The sequence below is a fragment of the Apis dorsata genome, unplaced genomic scaffold, assembly GCF_000469605.1.
Source record: "Apis dorsata unplaced genomic scaffold, Apis dorsata 1.3 scaffold_42, whole genome shotgun sequence".
NCBI classification, from domain to species: Eukaryota; Metazoa; Arthropoda; class Insecta; order Hymenoptera; family Apidae; genus Apis; species Apis dorsata.
The window spans coordinates 69,515-90,585 of NW_006263344.1; the positions used below are offsets into that span (position 1 = coordinate 69,515).

Consider the following 21,071-nt stretch of genomic DNA (forward strand, 5'->3'; position numbering starts at 1 on the left):
GAGACGGCCACCCCCTACTCCCGTCCACCCCCACCCTCCCAACGTTCCGTGCTCGACGAACGTCGCATCCGGAAGTGACTCGGTGATACAGAATATTAATGAAACTCGCACACGCGGCGTATCTACTTTCATCTAGTCGGTAAGTATGCGCTAAGGGGTGCTGCGAGCGATCTGAAGGCGGTGGCAGCGCGAGACACGCACCGTCGTCGAATCAGTTTCTCTTTCTCTCTCTCTCTTTCTCGTTCTACGTGACGCGTATGGTACGCGCGCGTCTGAAAAACGCGCGACGGCCATTACTCTCGGATCGGTGGAGGAAGGCGTCTGGCGTCGTCTAGCGGGCCGCTCGAGGCATTAACAAAGTAGGGCTCTGGCGTAAAAAGGGGTGGGAAGATAAAACAGGTGAAACGCTAAAAAATGGGTCAGCCCGCCTCGCCGCGCGCACCCCCGCGCTCACTCGTCCACAAGCGTACGCTGGATCAGCTCTCGCATACACTCTCGAACATACGTTCGCTCGTGGTTGACGCGCGACCCGCCGAGCGTGTGTGCGCGCTCGCTCGCTCGCTCGCTCGCCTGACAGAGGGGGTGGAATTACGTACGAGGAGGTGGGGGAGAGAGAGGGTGGTTGCTTCGAGTGTTCCTTTCGCGTGAAAGAGACGGTGAATCGGAGTATTGCTGGGGTGGCAGGGGAAAGAGAAAAAGAGAGGAAAGAAGGGAGAGTTTGGAAGAGAGGGGAAGAGAAAGAGAGAGAGAGATTATGGAAGAGAAAGAATGCGTCAACCAGCCAGTCAGTGGAGGAGAGAAAAGCTGGGGTGAGGAGAGGGAGGAAGGGAGAAAGAAACAGAGCGTAGGGGAGGAAAGAGAGAGAGAGAGGAGGGGTGAGTTTGGAGTTGAGTTGTCGGCGAATGAGGGCACTGAGGCTGGCGGCAGAGGGTGAGGCCAGACAGAGGCTATTGATCCACCAGGATCCACCTACCAACCCACGTTAGTGGGATAGGCTCGGTCTGAATCGTCGACCCACACACGGGCGCGCGCGCGCGAGCCAAGCGGCCTCGTACTACGTAGAAAATGGTTCGAAGAGAGCTCCCTTTCGCAAAACATGTCCTTTCTACGATGATTCTTGCATATGTGCGTGTATGATTTCGCGTTGCGCGTCTGCAATTAGAAAAATCGTTTATATCTGTTTTTCTCTCCCTCCCTCCTTCTCTCTTCCTTTTTTCGTTCCCTAGAGGAATTTTGTAAATGTGATAGGACATAAAGAAAATTATGGAAGGGAAGAATTGTTTGAGAAATATGTATCGTTTGAGTTTGAGAGCGGGAAAAAAAGAAAGAAACGTTTCGAGATAGATGGAAACGAGAAAGAAGGAAAGAGGGAGTATAAAAATATTTTCATCACTTTTTGTAATTTTCCCGCGGCGAAATCTCGCCTGGTGTCCATATGCTTAGAAACAACTGATATGCAAATTGAGCACGCTACCCCTTTTTTATCCGGCCTGGTGGATCATTCGACTACGTGTAGATGTAATCTGATTTTATGACAGGAATAAATTTATTTCTCCGTATCAAGGCGAATCTGTATTTTCGGAGTTGTGGTAGTACGCGTGCATATTACGTCGAACGAAGAAAAAGTGTTGGACTATGATGTAACCTTTGGATTGGAGGAATAGGGTCAAGGGCAGTTGTGCGAACGGATCTGTTATTATAATGGCCGCAATTAGTGATGTAATAATTACCACGAAAGTTTTATAACGAAGGGGTGATTTAATCCTGGGTAACACGATACCGGTTACAGACATTGTTATCGTTGTTGAAATATTTCCTAGTTCTTTGCCGATGAAGTTAACAAGCGTTCGGTGTACAGTGGAAAATTTAATAAATCTGCAAAGCGGAAAGGAGTCAAGAGGTACGATATTTCCACACGCTAAAGCTACGTAATTAAATTACCCGTGGAAAATTTCTACATCGATATACCTGCGAGTTATGAAGCGCGTTATTAGGGATTTCATCATTTTCGTATTAGGCGCTTTCCCTCTTTAAATTTTCATTTCAAAATCTAACATATTTTACGCTTATAATAGATCTCCATAAATTGTTCTACATCATTTTAGAACCGCTAATATACCTGCTTCTATATACATTGTCGTTCGTAGATAATAGGATATTAATCGATCTCGTGCAGAACGTGTTTATTAGATAAGAAATTCATATTCGTACGGGATATAACAAATATTAAGGAAAAGAGGAAGAAAAGAAATGCGCGCAAAAAAAATTTATAAAAAATATTAAGAGATATGAGAAATATAATGAATTGATAATTATAGGGATCGAAAGCATCTTTCACGTTAGATAATTGGATAATCTTACGCACGATTAACATGAACTAATTAATGAAGAAAGAATGAAATGAAATTATTTATCGTGGAATAGCAGACAATTGATGTCATGGTATTAATCTTTTCGAAGTCAGAAATGATCGACTATGTCCTCAGGATCGTTTCTGGGCCTTGGGCCAGAATGAAGGGGAACACTTAAAGTGTTCAAATGAAATTTGCATGACTGGATTGAGTTTTACTCGGCATTTTGACGAAAGAAAAAAAAATAATAATAATAATAACAACCGATGGCAATGCACACATATTTCTCCGTTCCAAAGCTCTGTAATAAGCATCCTGCGGGATACATCCGTTGGTTGCCCGCGGTACGTAGCCTAAAGAGCGGGTGTTTTGCATAAATAACTATCCGGGGAGCCGATTCAATTTTCTCTAGGCGTTCTCTAACGGATCAGGTGGTTCTTAAAGTGTGTCTAGCTGGAAAGTTTCTCGGGTAAAAGTGTCTCGAAACAACCTGTTTCTGTTATACCAATCTTTACTTTTTTCCCTTTTTATTCTGTTCTTCGAATTTGTGATTGATAGACATAAAAAAGAGGGAGAGGATTACAGAAATTTATATATATGTATATATTTTTGTATTTATATTTTAATTGATTCTAAAATAACAAAGATATAGATGTTAAGTACACACTTTATATGGCAGAAATAGATAGAATTTGATTAATTAATGAGAATGATTTTATAAATAAAATTTTGCATATAATTATAAAAAGATATATGGTCAAAATATAGAAATACATATTATTATTGCACGCGAATAGTTTTATATAAATCGAAATGAGTGTGTACTTTACGCGAATTCAATTAATAAATTTAAAAGTAAAAATAATTCTATTTTGTATGAAAATTTATGTGTATATTGAATTACGTATAAAGAAATTTTTTTATTAGTAGAGTATCATTTTAAGATCAATCTTTAATATTTTTTTTATTAAAATATAACTTTCTAATTGTACGAGCAAAGCTTTGGATATGTAAAATTTCAATGTTTCATCATATTGTTGTTGTAAAAAATATTCCCAGATGTAATTGTATTTAAAACATGCTCGAGGGGGTGAAATGAATCCTCAAAGAGATTTAGAACTGAAAACAACATTGTTCCATGTAATACATTATGATTTACATACACATAAACTTTCGTTAAAAATCAGAATTTTTGTTTTAGACGAATTTTCTTGGAATTGAAGATATAATATAAGTTATTCGTTCAAGTTTATTTGAAAATATTAAAAAAATATAGGGCGTAAGTTTTCGCGAAACGTGCTTGACCGGTTTTTCACTGTGAAGTTTTAATGATCCACTGCTTCTTGCTACTTCATATTTTTCTTTTATTCACTTTCTAATTATTTCTCAAGCATATGGATTATATAAATGAAAAATACATTATACTTCAAAAAAAACGTTATGAAACGTATTTCTACATGATTATTTTTAACCTCGAATCCTTGATGCTTGATCCTTGTACATCTTTGACATCGTTTGTATATCGTTTAATTGAACACGCAACATATAATTTCATCCAAATTTTACGATGATCAAGATTTATTCGCGGTATACATGGTCGAACAGATCGAATTGAAAAAAGGATGATACATCATCGATTTCATTAACATTCATCAACAGTTTCAATTCTGATTCATTCGTTCATTCTATAATCAACAGAATATATATTGATGCGCATTATTTTGTCCATAATTTATCGATTTCCTTCTCCGAAAATTCGCCACTTCCAGTAAAAAATGCAAACGACGAGTGTTTGTATTTTTATCAACGAGTGGCTACATACGTATCCTTTTTTTTCGATATTTCTTTCCAATTATATTCATTTCAATATCAGTATAATATAGAAACATCGATGCTTTAGATCGTAAAAAATCGATCAACGATCGAAACATTAAATTTTCACGAGTATATAATCACGATTTATAAAGATTACCTTCAATTATAAAAGTAATGATTTCTTATGCATATTCCATTGCTATCATTATATCATATACATTCAATTCTCATGAAAATTTTGACTCCAAATAGCTCATATATCGATAAACGCAACGAGTAAACATAAAACAATTATTCTCGAAATGCTCGACTATATATATATATATACGGTTGTTTATTAAATCTCTATCAAATTGTACAATATCAAGTCCCTAGCGATATAGAGCAAGCCTTTTGATGATATACGCGCGAATTTTACGAAGTACCACGCTAATACGTTCGCGGATCGAGTGTGCGCGCCATTAGTAAACGGTCGTAAATTCGTAACACGTGTAAGTGCGAGCGGAAATAATGGTATCGTGTATCTCATTAATAGCCGACCTAACGCGATTACGACCGCGAAATATGCCTCGGCTAAATATTTCGTAGTGAGGGGCAAATTGGATCGAAGGAAGATCGAACGACGGGGGAGGGGGTGGGTCTATTCACCGGTTTTCTCGAATTTAATTTTCCGTCTCCACGGTGGTGCGCGGCACGTCATAGTTGTAAAACATTTTATTGAGAACTGGTCGTGGGTTAGAGTCGTATACGTCGACAAGAGGGGGTTGGAAATATTCGAAGCCTCGGATAATAGTGTGTTGTCCCCCTTCTCGGTGAAATACAGTTCACGGAGGGAACCGTAAAAAGTCGCGATGAATTCTAATAAGGCATCCCATTCTTTTCCCTTTCGATCCTTCCACGGATGTTATCTATTGTTTAATTTTCATTGGTTACGTAGTTGGAGTGGCGAAACGATCGGCAATATCCGTTTCCGTTCCTCTCGAAGAACGCACACGTTTGAAATAATATATATCGTAATTGTATCGTAATGATATTTCGTTTTCCTTTTTCGTTAAAATTAATGCGATTATTTTCCAAGAGATTTTGTTTTTTTCACTATGTATTCAAAATATATCCGAAAATATATATATCTGATTTTTCCATTGCGTAAATTTAACAATTTACGCAGCTATTTTTGTCGTTTTATAATTGTTCCAAAGACTAAAAGTCTAATATCTCTTAATTGGAATTCTTTTGTACGGAATGCATATTTTTTCACATCGATAAAATTCATATACTTGATCGAATATCTCGCTCGAATATGCCAAAGATTTTGTTAACAGCTACGCATAAATCGTTTATTCAAATTGGCTTTTGATATTTTTCCGCGTTGTCATTCTTGAAAATATATCTCGGTCGGTGATCCCGTGAAACGGTCCTTCTTCGTGGCGGCAACCCTTCGGTTTCGAGTAGCGAAGAAATTCGAAGAGGGCCTTTCCATCCCTCGGAGAGATAAATAAATTGCACCAACGACCGCAATAAAGAGAAAGTGAAATGGGTGACAGAGAGAGAGAAGGCAAGAGAAAGAGAAGTAGAATTGTGCAGGGGACAAAGGAAATGAGATCCGCGGAAAAGGCGGAGATATAACGTTATAAATTTATTTATGCAATACAACTTGGCCCATTCGAATTACAATAGCGCGAAATTTAATTGGATCGTTTACAGGCGGCGGTCTCTCGCGGCACGGTATCGGAATAAACGTCCCCCAAACCATCTCGGCCTAACCCTGCACTCTTCCTCTTTCTTTTCTTTCGCTTCTTCCTTCCTTCCTTCGCCCTTGTGTGCCGGTTGTTATCGAAAAACAAAAGAGAATTCCATCGACTTTCCTCGAGCATGCGGTCGCCTCCTCCTCTTAAACTCGCGACCAGCCCAGGAGAGGAGCACTCGTGCACCCTTTACTTTCCACCGAGGCCCACCACTGGCTGCTACGCATCCGCAAGCGATTTTATCATTTCGCAATAAAACAATTGGAATCGAGTGTACACTCGTCCCGTTCGAGGGAGGTTTTTCCCTCGGTTTTCGTCCCCTCGGCCCAGCTTTGACGGCCCGGGACACGCTTTTATCCGGTTCACGGTGTGCCGCGTAAGACGAATTAATTGCTCCCCTCGAGTGTGCCGCGCAATTAATCGGTTCCCCTTGCGCCCATTTTCCGTACGCGGGATTTTTGGATCGTTTTGACGACGGCGAATTTTCGATCTTCGCGATCGATCGAAATTTCGAGAAACAACGCGTGCTAGGAGGATGAAAGAAATTGATTTTTTAAGAGACACAAGGATAAAATTATGTTATAATTTTTTCGAAATGACGTGTATTTTACATCTAGCATCCGAAAAATTTTCTTTATGATAAAATAGATAATTATCTGTTTATAGTGATTAATTTAGTGATTAATAATATTTAATATTAATAATATATATAAATACTACATAATATCATTAATATACATTATAATATATTCATCCTCAATTGGTCTCAAAATTTTTTCAAAGATTCTCTGGAAAATTGGCCAACAATAAGCCCATTTATTTTTTTATTCGTTTCGAAAGATGAAGAGCCGCTCAAAAACTCGCGAAAATACTCGAGGAACCACGATGCGCAAGATTGTTTGCCACTGAAGTGACAAATATCCGTGTACCTCGGTCCCCATATTTTCATCTTTGAAAACGTTATCGTTGACAAAGTGTCTCGAAACGAGTATAAAGAAAGCACCGAGGTTCCCATTTAAATCGTCGTTCCTGAAAAACATTCCGTTCTTCAACCTCTCTCTTTCTCACTCCTCACGTCCTTCATAACGGTTTATCTCATCGAAGCAGCCCGCGGAATATTATTTCTGATATAATTCTCGGTCGTTGAGTTTCTTCTTTGGCCGCTGCACCGCTCCTCTCCAACCAAACCCTTTTCTCTACAATTCTCCCCTTCGTCTCTGTTCCTCCGGCTCTTTCTAGTTCTTCGCTCGCTTCCTATGCGCTTTGGCTTCCCTTCCGTGGATCTCCTTCCGTATCCCCGTTTCATTAATTTTATCTGCACGTTTTACGAGCGGCATCCGCAGCCCGAAACAAATTAATTGCGCCACGCCACTCGAATTAATTAACGAGTCCTCGCGGCGAAACTTTTCGCGTACCTGTTCGCGATTTTTAACAGAGACCATACCTTCTTTCGTTCTGTTTCTTGTGCGCGTAGAAAGTGAATATCTCTATGACGAAACGAGTTCCGTTTTTTGAAAGAGGAACGAGGATCTTTGCGTGCATATTTGCCAATGCTCGTTTGATATTTAAAAAGTGTAATTGCGAGATCATTGTAAGCGATAGTTTTTTTTCAGAATTTAATATAAATCAATTAAACTTTGCCAAAATTTTAAACTATAATTTCGAAGGTAGTGATTTCTGGTTAATGGATGGAGAGATTATTAAGAAGCACGGAAACTTTTTTATTTATCCCGGTACGACTTTTGTAAAATGTGTAAAGAAAAGGATAATTTTTATTCGGACTTTTTGCTCGCACCTCGTCTCTCTGACCTACCACAAACTCCAGACGCGATTCCTGGAAAAACGCGTTTTCAGAAAAAAAATATAGGTCACTAGGTTGTGGTCCTATTTATATTAAAAGCTACAGAAACTTTGAATCTGTATAGCCCGGCAACGAATTGAGATCGCACGATTTTCTCTATTTCCCGAGTGGATTTTGATGACAGAAATTTTTAATTTTTTCGCGTGGTTTTCATAAAAGAAAGTCGATGTTTTTTCAAGTAAATGATTTGTTATTATTGTATAAAATATGTAGACACGTAATTTATTTTCTTTTGTACTTAAACTTCTTCGTTCCTTGTTTTGATAAGGAAATCTTTTATGTCGATGATCGAATCCAATGAAGCGAGTTCGTGTTTTCCAATTTCAATAGAGAGATTTTTGGTTAGAGCCATCATATTTACGTTTCTCGCGAGCCGCTAGAATCGATTTGTATGCACATTCGAGATCTAAATAGGGCGATTCTCGCGCGAGAAGGGGACTGAAAAACTCGGCGAGACGGTTTTTCGATGGGTTTGTTCTCTGTTTCGAAGATTTTTGTTCCAAGTTTTCGCCTCTCTCGCTCTCGTTTGAATGGTCGTCGCGTGAACGAGTCGCGTTTGACGAGGTCCAATGTGGAGGAACGCGTGGCTTTAATTGGCGCGTTGCATTGATTTGGCGGGACACGCGTGGGAACGCTCGTTAATTACAAAAGCGCCGCGGAAATTCTTTCAAGAGAGATTGAATTGGCGGGTATCGTTGAATGGGAGTTGAAGGAGGAAGTTGGAAAAGTTAATAAACACACTTTTCTTCCCCCCTAGGAGAACTTTATCCGCTCGCGTGAAACCTCGACTTGTTAACGAATCTATAAAACATTTAACCTCGTTAATCGTGTTTACGCTTCTGCTTCTATCGATTGATCGGTTGTTGGAAACTTAAATTATATATATATAATCTAGAAAGTTAAATATATTTATTCGTTAATCTTTCGATGAAGCAACATTCAAGAGGAACGATCGATTAATTGATCGATTGATGGCGATATTTGAGATACGATGTAAAGATCGTGCTCAAGGATATTAAGTGACTGAGATGTGTACGGCGTGAATGAGATTGTAAGGCGTAAACTGCCTGTGAAATTAATATTGCGAGGAACTCTGAACTTTGATATCTTGATGCGAATCTTAATTATAATGGAATCGTGTTGTGTGAACTCGTGTACAAAACTCTGCCCCGTCACGGTCTATTGTAATTTTGAATAATAAGTTCGAGTATATCTCTATAATATTTTTGATAATGGAGCATCGATTTTTCACATTCTAAGACACATATATTATATTTTTTCTTACTAGATATACGTTCTTTTATGATATAATTCATATTTAATATTTTGAAAAATTATTTATCTTCTAATCGTTTTATGACGTAGTCACAAATTTAATTCTTCTCGATCGATCATCCGAAGAATCGTTCGTTCAAACAGATTTATCCCGGATAATATTTCGGCTCTTTTAATATTTCGAGCCAATCTTTTTAAATTTCACTTGAACTTTCATTAAATCGCACGTATCATTTACCTCGGCTTAGTGCACGCACGATTCGAATTCAATCGATGAGATTCGAGTTTCCTTTCGTATTCCCCTCCGATTCCGGTTAATTTCCATCGTTATCTGGCGCGCGCTACCCGTGAAAACGATACACCCTTTAAAAACGTTCTTCTAATGGCGACATTGTAACGCGCGGCCCCGGGAGCAATAACTAGGTATGACCTCGGTTTACATCTAGATTTACATGTAAACGTGCGTGAATCGCGGAAACTACCGCCTCGTGGTTCCGCCCCACGTCCCTCGACCGGCCAAGTAAATTGGTAACTAAGTGGTAGGGTAATATCGGTAACAGTTTGCTACGGGAGCTTGTTGCTGTTTGCGCTGCTGCTATTGCATACACGGGCGGAAGTTGTTTGGAAAGGATGTAGAGAGAGAAAGAGAGAGAGAGAGAGAGAGGAGGCTAACGATCAACGTAAAACTCTTCTTTATACCGTGGTTCGTTCGGTCCCAGCCAGGAAGTAAATGGAAATTCTTTTGAGTTTACCAAGGAATAAGCGAAATTGTCTTAGAATTTTAAATGTTTCGCGTTTTTAATATATTGCAATTTGTTTTCGTTATCGCGAACCCTTTGAATTCTCTGGATCCTCCTTTTCGTATGCATAAAGTGTTTCTATCCTTGTTCTATTTCTCCCGAAAGCTCGGTCGCAAAATAATCGAGTTGGTGGTTTATTTTAAACGGGGTTAATGACGAAGTAATGCCTCGGATCGGTAGAATCGTCTTTTATACTGGTTTTATATCGTCAAAAAGAAGGGAGGCCCGTACACGGGACGTATTCATAGATTTTTCATTTGCATAGAAATCGTTTCGTTGAAATCGATTACGAGTCGCACGTGAGCCAACCACGCGGATGCTTCAACGATATACCTTAAGTTCGTTAGAGGGAACATTACGCCCGAAGACGTTCGCCGGTGCAACGTAATCGCGCATAATTAACAACGGGGGCCGCCTCCCCCATTAACGAAGCGCATCCTGTAGGTAGGAATAGTTACGGCGATCACGTGTGCCGCGTATCTAACGGGAGGGTTTGCCGCGAGGTGGCGAAAGAATATTGAAAGAACGGAGGCATCGTTCGTGGCCACGGTTAAATTAAGTGTTTCCCTTACGACTAAATGTTTCATATGGCACTTGTAGCGGTGGAGAGCCGAGGCGAGACTACAATGGGCCGCAATAAAGTGTTAGGAAAACTTGGCCGTCTGACGGGACGCGGCAACGAGACTACTGCGGTGGTCGGCGGTACCTTGAGCATACGAATATCCGCATCAGCGCGGTCTGCTTCTGTGTCCTTCCTCTCTCTCTCTCTCTCTTTCTCTTCTCGACTTACCATCATCCTTTCCTCCGCTATCTCTATTTACACGATACGTGTGTGGCCTACGATGCAACCCGTTCTTTTTCACGTTCCAGCTTCTCCTCTCGGCTTTCCACGCCATCCTTCTCTCCTCTTTCTCCCTTCCTCCTCTCTCTACCCAACGACCATGAACACCGCTACCACGACAGGATATCGCCAAGTAAGTTCCCGCTCGTTCGAGCAGGGTCTCAATCCAATAACCATTTAAGAGCCTTACACTCGTACCTTACACGTCGAGGAAGCCGCTTTTACACCGCACCAACCTCTCCCTTGCGCCTCTATCTCTGTCCTTCTCCGATATTCTCTCCAAGATTACGCTCCTCTTCCACCTGATCTCTCCCTCTTTCTCCATCTTCCCTCTATTTCCTTTGCATCCCTCTGGACACGTTGGTGGATGATAATGGGGTTAGCCAGGCCATGTAAACGTACTTAAGTGTCGTTGGAAGAGATAGAGCGTGGCGTGCACAGGATTAAAAAGCATTTGTTTCCGTATTGGTTGCGCGATTAGTATAGTCCGCCTACAAACTTTGTCTTTATTAACCGGTTAAACTGGACGCGAGTTTTACGATATTCACGCCGAGACACTTCGATATCGTACGTTTCTCTTGGATTTTCCTCGTTTCTGAGATGCGATTCGTCTATCAACTCGTATTGGATGTAAATAATATCAAATATGAGATTATTATATAAAATAGAGTTTAAATTAATTGTTAATATTTCAATGCTTGTGAGAAATTCTTTGCTTATTTGTTTCACTTGTTGTTGGACTTTTCATTCAATATGAAAATGACACGAATTATTTTCTCTACTCATTCTCATCTTTGATGTATTTAAAAATGAAAGAAGTAATTTGCAGAATGGTCTTCTTTGACGGTACACGGTGCATTTAATAATTGAAAACACGACAGAAAATATATACACATATCGATGCGAAATCTCGATGATTTTATATTATATTTTTCCATCCTATCTGAAAATGACGGTGAACAATTATCACGGAAATAATTTTAATACCTCGATACTATTCCATTAAGACAAGTTGTAGACCAACACGGTACAACCGCAATGTCTTTATGCAAAGATACCGGGAAAGGAGGGGAAGCCATTGTCATTCTAAAATTTGCTTCTCGAAGAATATTATTAATATTCATATTACCCCTCGTGAATGGTAAAGAATCACGGTGCCACATGACCAGCCATTTTCTTTCCCTCTCGTACCTCTTTGAACGCGACAATGGGTTAAGTAATGCATGTAAACATACTTAAGGGTGTCTGAATGGTTGGAGAGAGAAAGAGAGAGAGAGAGAAAAAAACTGCAAAGTTGAAATTAAAAACCATCGTTGGTAACGAGCTGCCATAAACACCGGTCCGCGCATTTATATTTCCCTTCCCTTCCCTTCCCTTCCCTCTGATCACGCGAACCAACTACATCCCCCACAGTCGAGATAATAAAGAATTTTTCTTCCCGTGTCCCTTTTAACGAGCACGCGATGATTTATTTATATTGAAGACGTTATTTTACATGGATATTCCAAAAATGGAAAATGGTTGCGGTGGGGAGGAGAGTGGAAAAGATTCGATTGACAGATTTTACATTAATCGAACGTTATTTTGGCATAATTTTCACGGTTTATGCAATTGATATATTTAACAATTGCACTTGGGAATAATTGTATATCGGTGTATAAATTCGAGTTTGTATTTAATTTATTGAAATAAAATTGGATTATTTATTTATACTTTCTGATTGTTCGTTTACATTTGTTTGTTAGGATTTATTCATTTTATTTATGATCTCGATTTTGTTTATTCAAAGAGCTTGCTTTTTATGCACGTTTTTTTTTTTTAGTTTCGTTCGTTCACATTCTTTTACTTTGTTCATTTATTTATATTTAGAATTCATTTGATTTGATTTATAATTATCTGCTTTTTGATTTCTTTCTAATTATTTGCTTAAGTTACATTTGTTTATTCGTGACAAGTTTTATCTTTGCTTTAACGTAATACGAGTTTAATTTCCGTTCAGTGTCCAATGATTTGTTGCGATATCTCGAATATGAAGTCACATTCGTGTCTTCATAGTTATTTATTATCGTTTTTCTTCTCTTCCTTTTTTATAAATTTTCCCTTTGCGTTTTTCATTGCGTCACTCGACGATATTGCTCGTATATAACTCACACGCCGAGAAAATAGATGATACACTAATAGGATGATGGAGTGTGCGAAATAAAATGTAGAAAATTTATAAAATCCCATATAATATCACCCTTATCGAGGATACTTTGAAGTTAATACAGATTATAATTGCCCTTACAAGACTTTATCGATAAGCTAACCAACAATTTGAAACATTCAGTGTAAAGATTGTTCAACAATGATATTAATAACTGTATCAATTTAAAACTCAGCAAATCAAACGAGGTCAGCAATTAATATTCAAACAATCTTAATTCTCCCTCGATCTTGATATTTATCTCGTGTATCTATAGTAACGACACTTGATTTTACATTCTCGTTACGACAATTTTTAATCATTCTAGCAATTAAATAAGACTAATTGATTCGTTGCAACTCTCTTCGCTTTAAGAATCGACTCGATTATAACCTCCCCTGGAAACCGTGACGAGGACGGAAGCAGGCCTCGTTAGATAATCCATGTCTTGGTATAACAATTACTAGGTCGATACTCGCGAGCCATCGGCCGTGCGATTAATTACCTAGCGGCCGAGTGACGGTGGTAATTGGATTGCGATGAACTCTTATCTTGACACCGCTTAATCGCCCGACCGATGATCGCTTTTTATCTATCGAAAACAGAGCTCGATGCACCATTTCGACGGAATGTTTACAAACGCGGATCGCGGCCGAGATAATGGCTAAATATAAATCGTAGGTATAGGGAATCCAGCGCCGCTGGATTTCGATAATGTATTCGAGTATTTGGGAAGCTGATAGGGGAACGAATTTCCGCTTCGGTATTCGCTTCGGTTCGTTTCGTTTTTTCCTCGTTTCTGTGTATATTTGGTATTTTTTTTTTTCGTTTTGTTCCCGTTAAATATGTGATTTTTAAATTTTCTGGAAATTTATTGGAATGGATAAATTATTGATTAATTATATTGGTTTTGTTTCAGATCGAAGGTGACCCGCAGAAGGAGAAGGTAAAATTTAAAAGTTTTATTCGTAGAATGTTGGTCGTAGAATTTTATCAATAAGCGCATCGACGTTTCCATACGAAAAATATAATGTGTATAACGAAAAATATTTCGATCGATTCGTTAACAATTCTTTCTTTCGAAACGATACGTCTCGAATAAATCTTGCATCCAATTTCTGCAAAGGGACGACGAACCTGTCCCTTTCTCCTCTTTGAAAGAACGATCGGGGAGTTCGTGACAGAATTCAAACAAATCTTGTCCATCACTAACCCGAACGAAACGAATTTCTGGACCCTGTCTGGAGATCAAGGCCTCGTCGTCGATCTCCTCTCCACCCGAATCAAGAAACAGTCAGTGACGTGCTACCGTGACAGAGTAGGTAGTACGTTTCCGACGACGTGATTCCCTCTTGGACGACAGATTCACTTTTTCTTGGGACGTGAGCGAAATCCAGTCGCTTTCTTGCCTTTTATCTGCTGATAGTTCTAATGCTTCCTCGTGAAAGAATGATAACGGCAAAGAAATCGAAAAATCGATTCGGTTCTACACGATTCTCTGGAAAAATCGTTCGTAATATTCGTACCATTTCTCTCTTCTTTATATGTTATTTTTCTTGATCGATAATTATATAATTATCGAGGAATCGTAGAGAAAGAATTATTTCAATGGTGGGAAGAATAAGGACAGAACAGTCTTTTTTTTAAATATTGATATCTAATTCTTTTTTCTCGATTAAACGACTATAAGAAATGAAATATTCCTTTCGTAGAATCGTTGAATTTTCATCATTTACATTTCATTTACGTTGAAATTTTTAATCTCCATGATTGAACAATCCCAAGATAAACGCGCTCTTTTAATTATGTCCCGACATTTCGGCACGTGTTGCCCCTCGAAACGTTTCATCTCGTCGACGTTCCCCGAGTACATGTTCTCTCCTCCCGATCTCCCGACGTCTCCCTGTATTCCCAACAAGTCCTTTTATTCGAAGATTTCGCGCGAAACGAGCGGCACAACTCGGGAGAAAAGAATCGATACGTGGCTCCGATAATTCGGCGACTCGAACGTTCGTATTCGTGAATTCTTTTCCGGGTGAGCCTTTTACGGCGAACCAGTGTAATTAAGGACGCAAAGGTAGCGGTCAATTCGACATCCTGCAAGTCAGATTACGTATACACCAGCCTCGTTTAAACTTTTAAGAATCTTGATCAACCTCTGAACACTTGTCGGTACTCCTCTCCTCTGTGCAAGTTGGAACCGCGTTGGAACACGAGCCGACGTTTGCTTTTCGAGAGAAAGAAAAGAAAAGAAAAAAAAAAAGAAAGAGAAGAAAGAAAGGAGCTATTTAAATTGTAGTTATAGAAGTGATACATTTTATATAAATATAGAAGCTTATATAATAAGCTTAATATGGATATTTATAATATGAATAAATAAAAAATAATTCTTTAGAAGTCGTCGATAAATATTTATACTGGATCATCGTGGATAAGATGTAAATGCATTATAATAAATCTCTGATATTTTCAAAATGATCGCGTAATATTATTTACTAGTGAATTTTCAATCGATAGAAACATGTTTTGGATATTTTGAAACATAAACTGCGAATTGAATTTCATGATTAAATTATCCGTCTTTTTAATTTCTTTTTCCAACAAAAATGGCGCAGAGAAACGATAGAAATTTTAATTTTCACCTCGTGCTACGAAACGCTGGATAGAAAATTTGAACGAAGGAAGGGGGAGAGGAGCCTCGTACTCGAGGAGATGCCTGTTGTCTCGCGTTTTTCCCGTGGTTGGATAATTTTCTTCGCCGTGCGCCAGAGGCATGCACGTGGAAACAAATCTTAAAACACGAAGCCTGGGTCTTTATTGGACGACTTTTGGACGGGTAGAGCGCGAACTTTTCATAGCTGGAGGAAGTGTTTTAGTCGTAAAAATAAGTGTACTGTGAGCCGGTTTAACGGTGTCTTAAACAGCGAGTAACCCGTACAAATTCCTGTTAAATTCCGTATATTATATCGTTCGCGACAGGTTCTATGGAGAGAATATAAAATCTGTGATTTTTGTCGTTTCTCTTCTTTTATTATATATGAACTGGTCGATCGTAAAACGATATATATTGAATGTTACGTTTAATTGAGAATAATGAAATAGCTTATAAAGTAAATGGAATAGTTCATAAACACGAAAATCTATTTATTAAAATATTGAAAAATCTTATTAATTTAAAAAAAATACTTTTAACTTGAAATTTGTTAACTTGAATACCTAAATATATGGAAAACAATGAAACAATATTCATTCGTTCATTATTCTTGTCTTTCATACATCTTTATTTGTAAATTTTCAAACAAGTTTTGTAAAAGCTTCTCTTTTATAACTTTCAATTTCTCTGTTTTTTAATTAAACATAGGAAACGAAGTCGAGTTTCAATTTAATCGAACAATAATCGATTCGTTTAAACTTTAGAAATATCACTTAATTCGGCCATTAAATAGGCAAATAAGTCTGGATAAATTGGACACGCGAGAATCGTTTGCAAAATGTGCAATATACCATCTTCCGTCTAAATATACGCCGAGTCAATAAATATTAATCATGAGTTCATTTTCACGACTAATCCAATTAATGTTATTTGCCGGATAACACGTTCGCGTAATCGATCGAGCTCGATAGAATTTATCGATATGCCTATTCTTGTTAAAATTTCTTTGATAAATGTTTCCTAAAATATTCGATATTTCGTTATCCACAAATTATAACGAGATGGATTATTTTAGCATGTTGATTGACATGTATCTCGCATATTAAATAGAACGCATATGTACGCGTTTTATTATTTAAGTTCTAATTCAAATTGGAATTTTAAGTAAATTAAAATTGCAATGTCTTTCTTGTTTTCTTAAATATAATTTATACATGTATAAGTTACATGCTCTAGAGGTCGAAACAAACACAAGCAATTTATTAAATTACGTGTAACTTCATATTGAACAATGAAACAAAATGAATAGAATGGTTCCATTATCTTGAATCGTATAAAAATTGTCGCACATCTTGTTGCTCAAACGCAAAGATACTAATCTCATTAAAATATATGCATTTAACAATGATAACATAACATTTTATTCAGATTAATCGAGTTATTTTGAACTCGAATAACTTGATTCGAAACATTCTTTCAATTCGAATCTACGTCTGTCGATATTCGGATCTATTCACTCTCACCACTAGATATAGAAATATTTTTCGCGTTGTATGTCTCGGCATACGTGTTTTCCGTAGTTTGAAAATCAAATTCCACCAAGTTTTCCGGCTTCATTGATCTTTTATTGCCAACGAATGCTTTATTCAAATGGGTCGCCGTGTTAGTTAAGGGGAACGTTTCAAGGTTTCCTCGATGGCCGTTTCGTGGCGAAGGGACGCGTAAAAGTTTATCTCGATGTCTATAAAATGAGGAACGAATTCCGGTAGAAAAAAAAAAAAAGAAGAAACTCATCGTGAATGTACGCGAAAATATTTAATTCATGGACGCATTTCGTATGATTTATACAGGCGATACGGTGGATTCGATGTGCTTTTATAGTATTGCGCCCCGTGTCTCCTCCTCCGAGGGAAATTTGTAACTTTCTTGTATCTTCAATAACCGGAGGGAAATAACCGGCGGCGAATGTGCAACTATCATCCCGGACGCTAATTTTAATAAAAGTTTTGCGGTAAAAGGGGTGTATAATTTTGATTTTCAACTAATAGCGATAAAAGCGGTCTGCTCGGTATAAACAGTTTATCTGCTCGTAGATAGGATCGAGAACTTTGTAGAATGAATATTTGAACATTTAAAATGGAAACGAAATACTATAATCTTGTTTAATAATAATACTAATAATACTAGATACTTATAATAATAATAATACTTAATAATACTAGAATCTTGTTTAACTTTATTTCATGCTCGAGCAATTGTTTTTTAATTATTTTTTAAACTTTATTTTTTTAAAAAACGATGTATAATATTATTCTTTTAAAAAATTGTCCAATATTTTCTTATTTTGTTGTTGTTTTGTATTATTGAAGTTCTCTAAATCATTTATACATTTTTAAATAAATATAGATTTATAGAAAATTTTGTAAAGATTCGGAAACAATTCAATTTATCTATAAGAAGATATGAGAAAAATGACAACGAGAGAATTATGAAAAATCTCAAAACAAGAGGGAAAGAATAGATCTCAAAAGAAGATTTTATTTTTAAAAGAAGGAAAGAAAGAAATGCTGAGAAATGCAAAAACAAATCTAGTCTTTGGACAAGTTCGAAAAGAGGCAAAAATCCCGAGACTAATTCGATTCACTCCGTTTAATGCACGACTCTATAAAGCCACAAAGGGATCATTCACCGACCAAATTTCCCATCATTCAAGGAACAATTACTCCCGCCATCGTCGAGCAATTTACGTATCTCATTATCGTTCACCCAGTTTCTCAATCCTCCGTAGTTCCAGTCGGTCATAAATCTTCCAAAGCGGAAACGACAAACGATGGATACCGAGAAAGAGACGAGGAAAACTGCCACGATATCGAAAAAACTCCCGTAAGGGCGGAGCATTTTCAAAATTGCCGCGCTTCGATGAAATGGCGCGTAAATCAATCGGCTTGAGCGATCGCGGTACGTTACGCTTAAATTTCTCTGGAGCAAAAACGAGTAACGAAGATGCGCAAAGTGGTTGATTGTCGTGTTACACGGTGTCCAAATACGTCAAATCGATCGATTGATTGTTACATTCCCGCTTGAAGTTATAGCTTTTGCTTGATGGAACGCGTTTGAAGGAAAATGGTGGAATACGTTTCGAGAGATTGACGTTTTCAGAAAAGAGTTAGAGATTAGTTGGATGACACTATATAGATTTATGCTTTCTTTTTTTGAATAATTCAATAAAAACTCGATCGTTAATATTGCATAAATGAAGAAAATTGAAAAAATTAAAATTAGAAATATAATATAGTAAAGATTCTTTAGTGGATTAATTCTTCAGGACAAACATGAATAAAAGTTGATGTACAAAAAAGGCGGTTAAAGTTTATTAAATTATAATAAAGTGAAGTTATATTAGACAAACCAAGACGATAATAGAAACGTCTTTATCTCTTTCTCTTTACTTAAAACAAATTTAAATTGCTTAGTACTATGATCGACAACTAACTCCACGTGATTATTAATTATTAATAATCAATATAAATAAATAAGTATTTATCTATTTATACATTGCTTCGTTAATTCTTACTTTCTAATTATTTTTATACTTTTCACAATTCAAACATGACAAAAACATATCCTGTTCCATCTCGTTTCCTCCAAAACAAATAAGCCACAATCAACATTTTTGTACACCAACTTTTATTTTTGCGTTTGGAATCGAATCCTCCAAATTTATTCCTAATAACACTGTGTATATACGTAAGTATACGTACCTAGACGGCGCCATTACCGCGCCTAAAGCACCGAAATTATCGGTGTATCGCGTGGCGAGCCGTGGGGTGGCGAAAAAGAGAGCGAATCGCAACAAATCACTCGATATCTCGGAAGCCACGCGCCGAGGAACTCGGCGAGCAGCCCGAGGAGACAGGAACGGAGAGGGAGAGGGAGAACAGGCACAGAGAGACGTAAGAACTTTTCTTATTTACGAGCGAGCTTATTTCCTCGGGCTACTGCATATGGATATCAGTTCGGGCACAGAGCGCTGCGAGCCGAGGCGGATGCGAGAATCGGCCGAGCAACGCCCGCGTGGAACTTTAATGCTTGTACCTTCCTCTTTCCGCCTCGCTGCCCAATTCTTTCTTTCTTTTTCTCTTTTTCTCTCTCTCTCTCTCCTCTCCTCCGAGAACTGCTCTTGTCAACCGCGTACCACACCTTGATACGTGCTATGATGTACTATGATCACGCGTGGAAAGTTGAAGGATCGGGAAGAGACGAAGCGAAGATTCGAAGAGGATTGATGGACGACGAACACGAAGATCTTGGAAACGCGTCGCACTATTGAAAATACTAGCAAGTTGAAGGTTTTAAGAAAGGATTAAAGTAAGATAAAGGATTATCTTGAAACGAAGAAGAGAAGTAAGTTCTGAATAAATATGAAGCGTAAATTAACACAAATTCGGACAATATTATATAAGATTGAAAGATTAATGTCATATAAATAAGGACAAAAGCTGAGTATAATAATAAATGAATATAATCGTGATGAAAGAAATGTGCCTTTATAAATCGTGATGCTCAAGAGGTTAATGGAATTTTGGAGGATGACTGTACGCTTGTTCGTGTCAAGAATCTCCCGTAGACACGTGGAGAAAAAAAGGAGACTGGAAAAAGGAAAGGGAAGAAACAAAGAAGTTGGCAAAGGGAATACGTTCCACGCTTCTTATCCCGTGGAATCTCGTGAATGATTGCTGGTGATTTACTGGAGCCCTACTGATATCTCTCAAATCTCGAAAGTTATGGCGCTGCCGTGGGCGTTCGCAGCATTTCGCGAAAAGTCGACACCCAGATTCTCGCCCACCCGTGTGTGATCCAAGAGATTCGTCGGTTGGAAAAAAGTTTGGCTGTACACTGTCTGATCGTTCTTCTTCCTCGAACCTTCCCTCCCATTTGGCCGTTACGTTGAAATCATTCTTTTGGAAGCTGTTATATTGGTGAAAAAAAAAAAAAAAGAAAAAAAATGGATTAGAATGGTGAGCGCTTATACGAGCAAAATTGGTTCGTAGAAGTAAATAAAAGGATGGGATATTATAGATAAAGGTAATTTATTATAAGCGATTGAATGCAAGAGGAAATTGAGCGTCGAAAAATTTTAAACAAGGTTTAATTGAGAAAGGAATAAAAGATTTCAATTGTCATTACAGAGAAAGGATAGATAAATGAGAAAGTTTCAAAATTAATAGTGTAAAAATTATCGTGGCAAAGCATAATAGATTAATGGAAATAGCAGTGAAAATGTTTCAGTAAATCGAAAGAAGAAATTGAAAATTAAAAATCTCTTGAGCCATCATTCGAGAGAAAAAAGGGCAAAGTTCAAAATCGAGTGCTGACGACACTTACAAAACCAAAATAAGCACCAAAATAATGGTATTGACCAATTAAATGTTCTGTGGTCAAATTTCTCGACAATACCAATCGATTTTCATCTTATATTTTCAAGAAACAAAGAAACCCCGATTCAGCTATCCTCTCCTCAATAAATGAAAAAAAAAAAAAACAT

At 37.8% G+C, this 21,071-nt stretch overlaps 1 protein-coding gene across 1 annotated transcript in view; it reads left to right on the forward strand.

Annotated features, from left to right (window-relative positions):
* Positions 1–21,071, forward strand: part of LOC102672095 (3-phosphoinositide-dependent protein kinase 1) — a 486,800-nt gene that overhangs the window by 62,901 nt on the left and 402,828 nt on the right. The window contains exon 2 of the mRNA XM_031513868.1: positions 13,793–13,819. Coding sequence (XP_031369728.1) covers positions 13,793–13,819 — 27 coding nt within the window. The remainder of the gene's footprint in view (positions 1–13,792; positions 13,820–21,071) is intronic.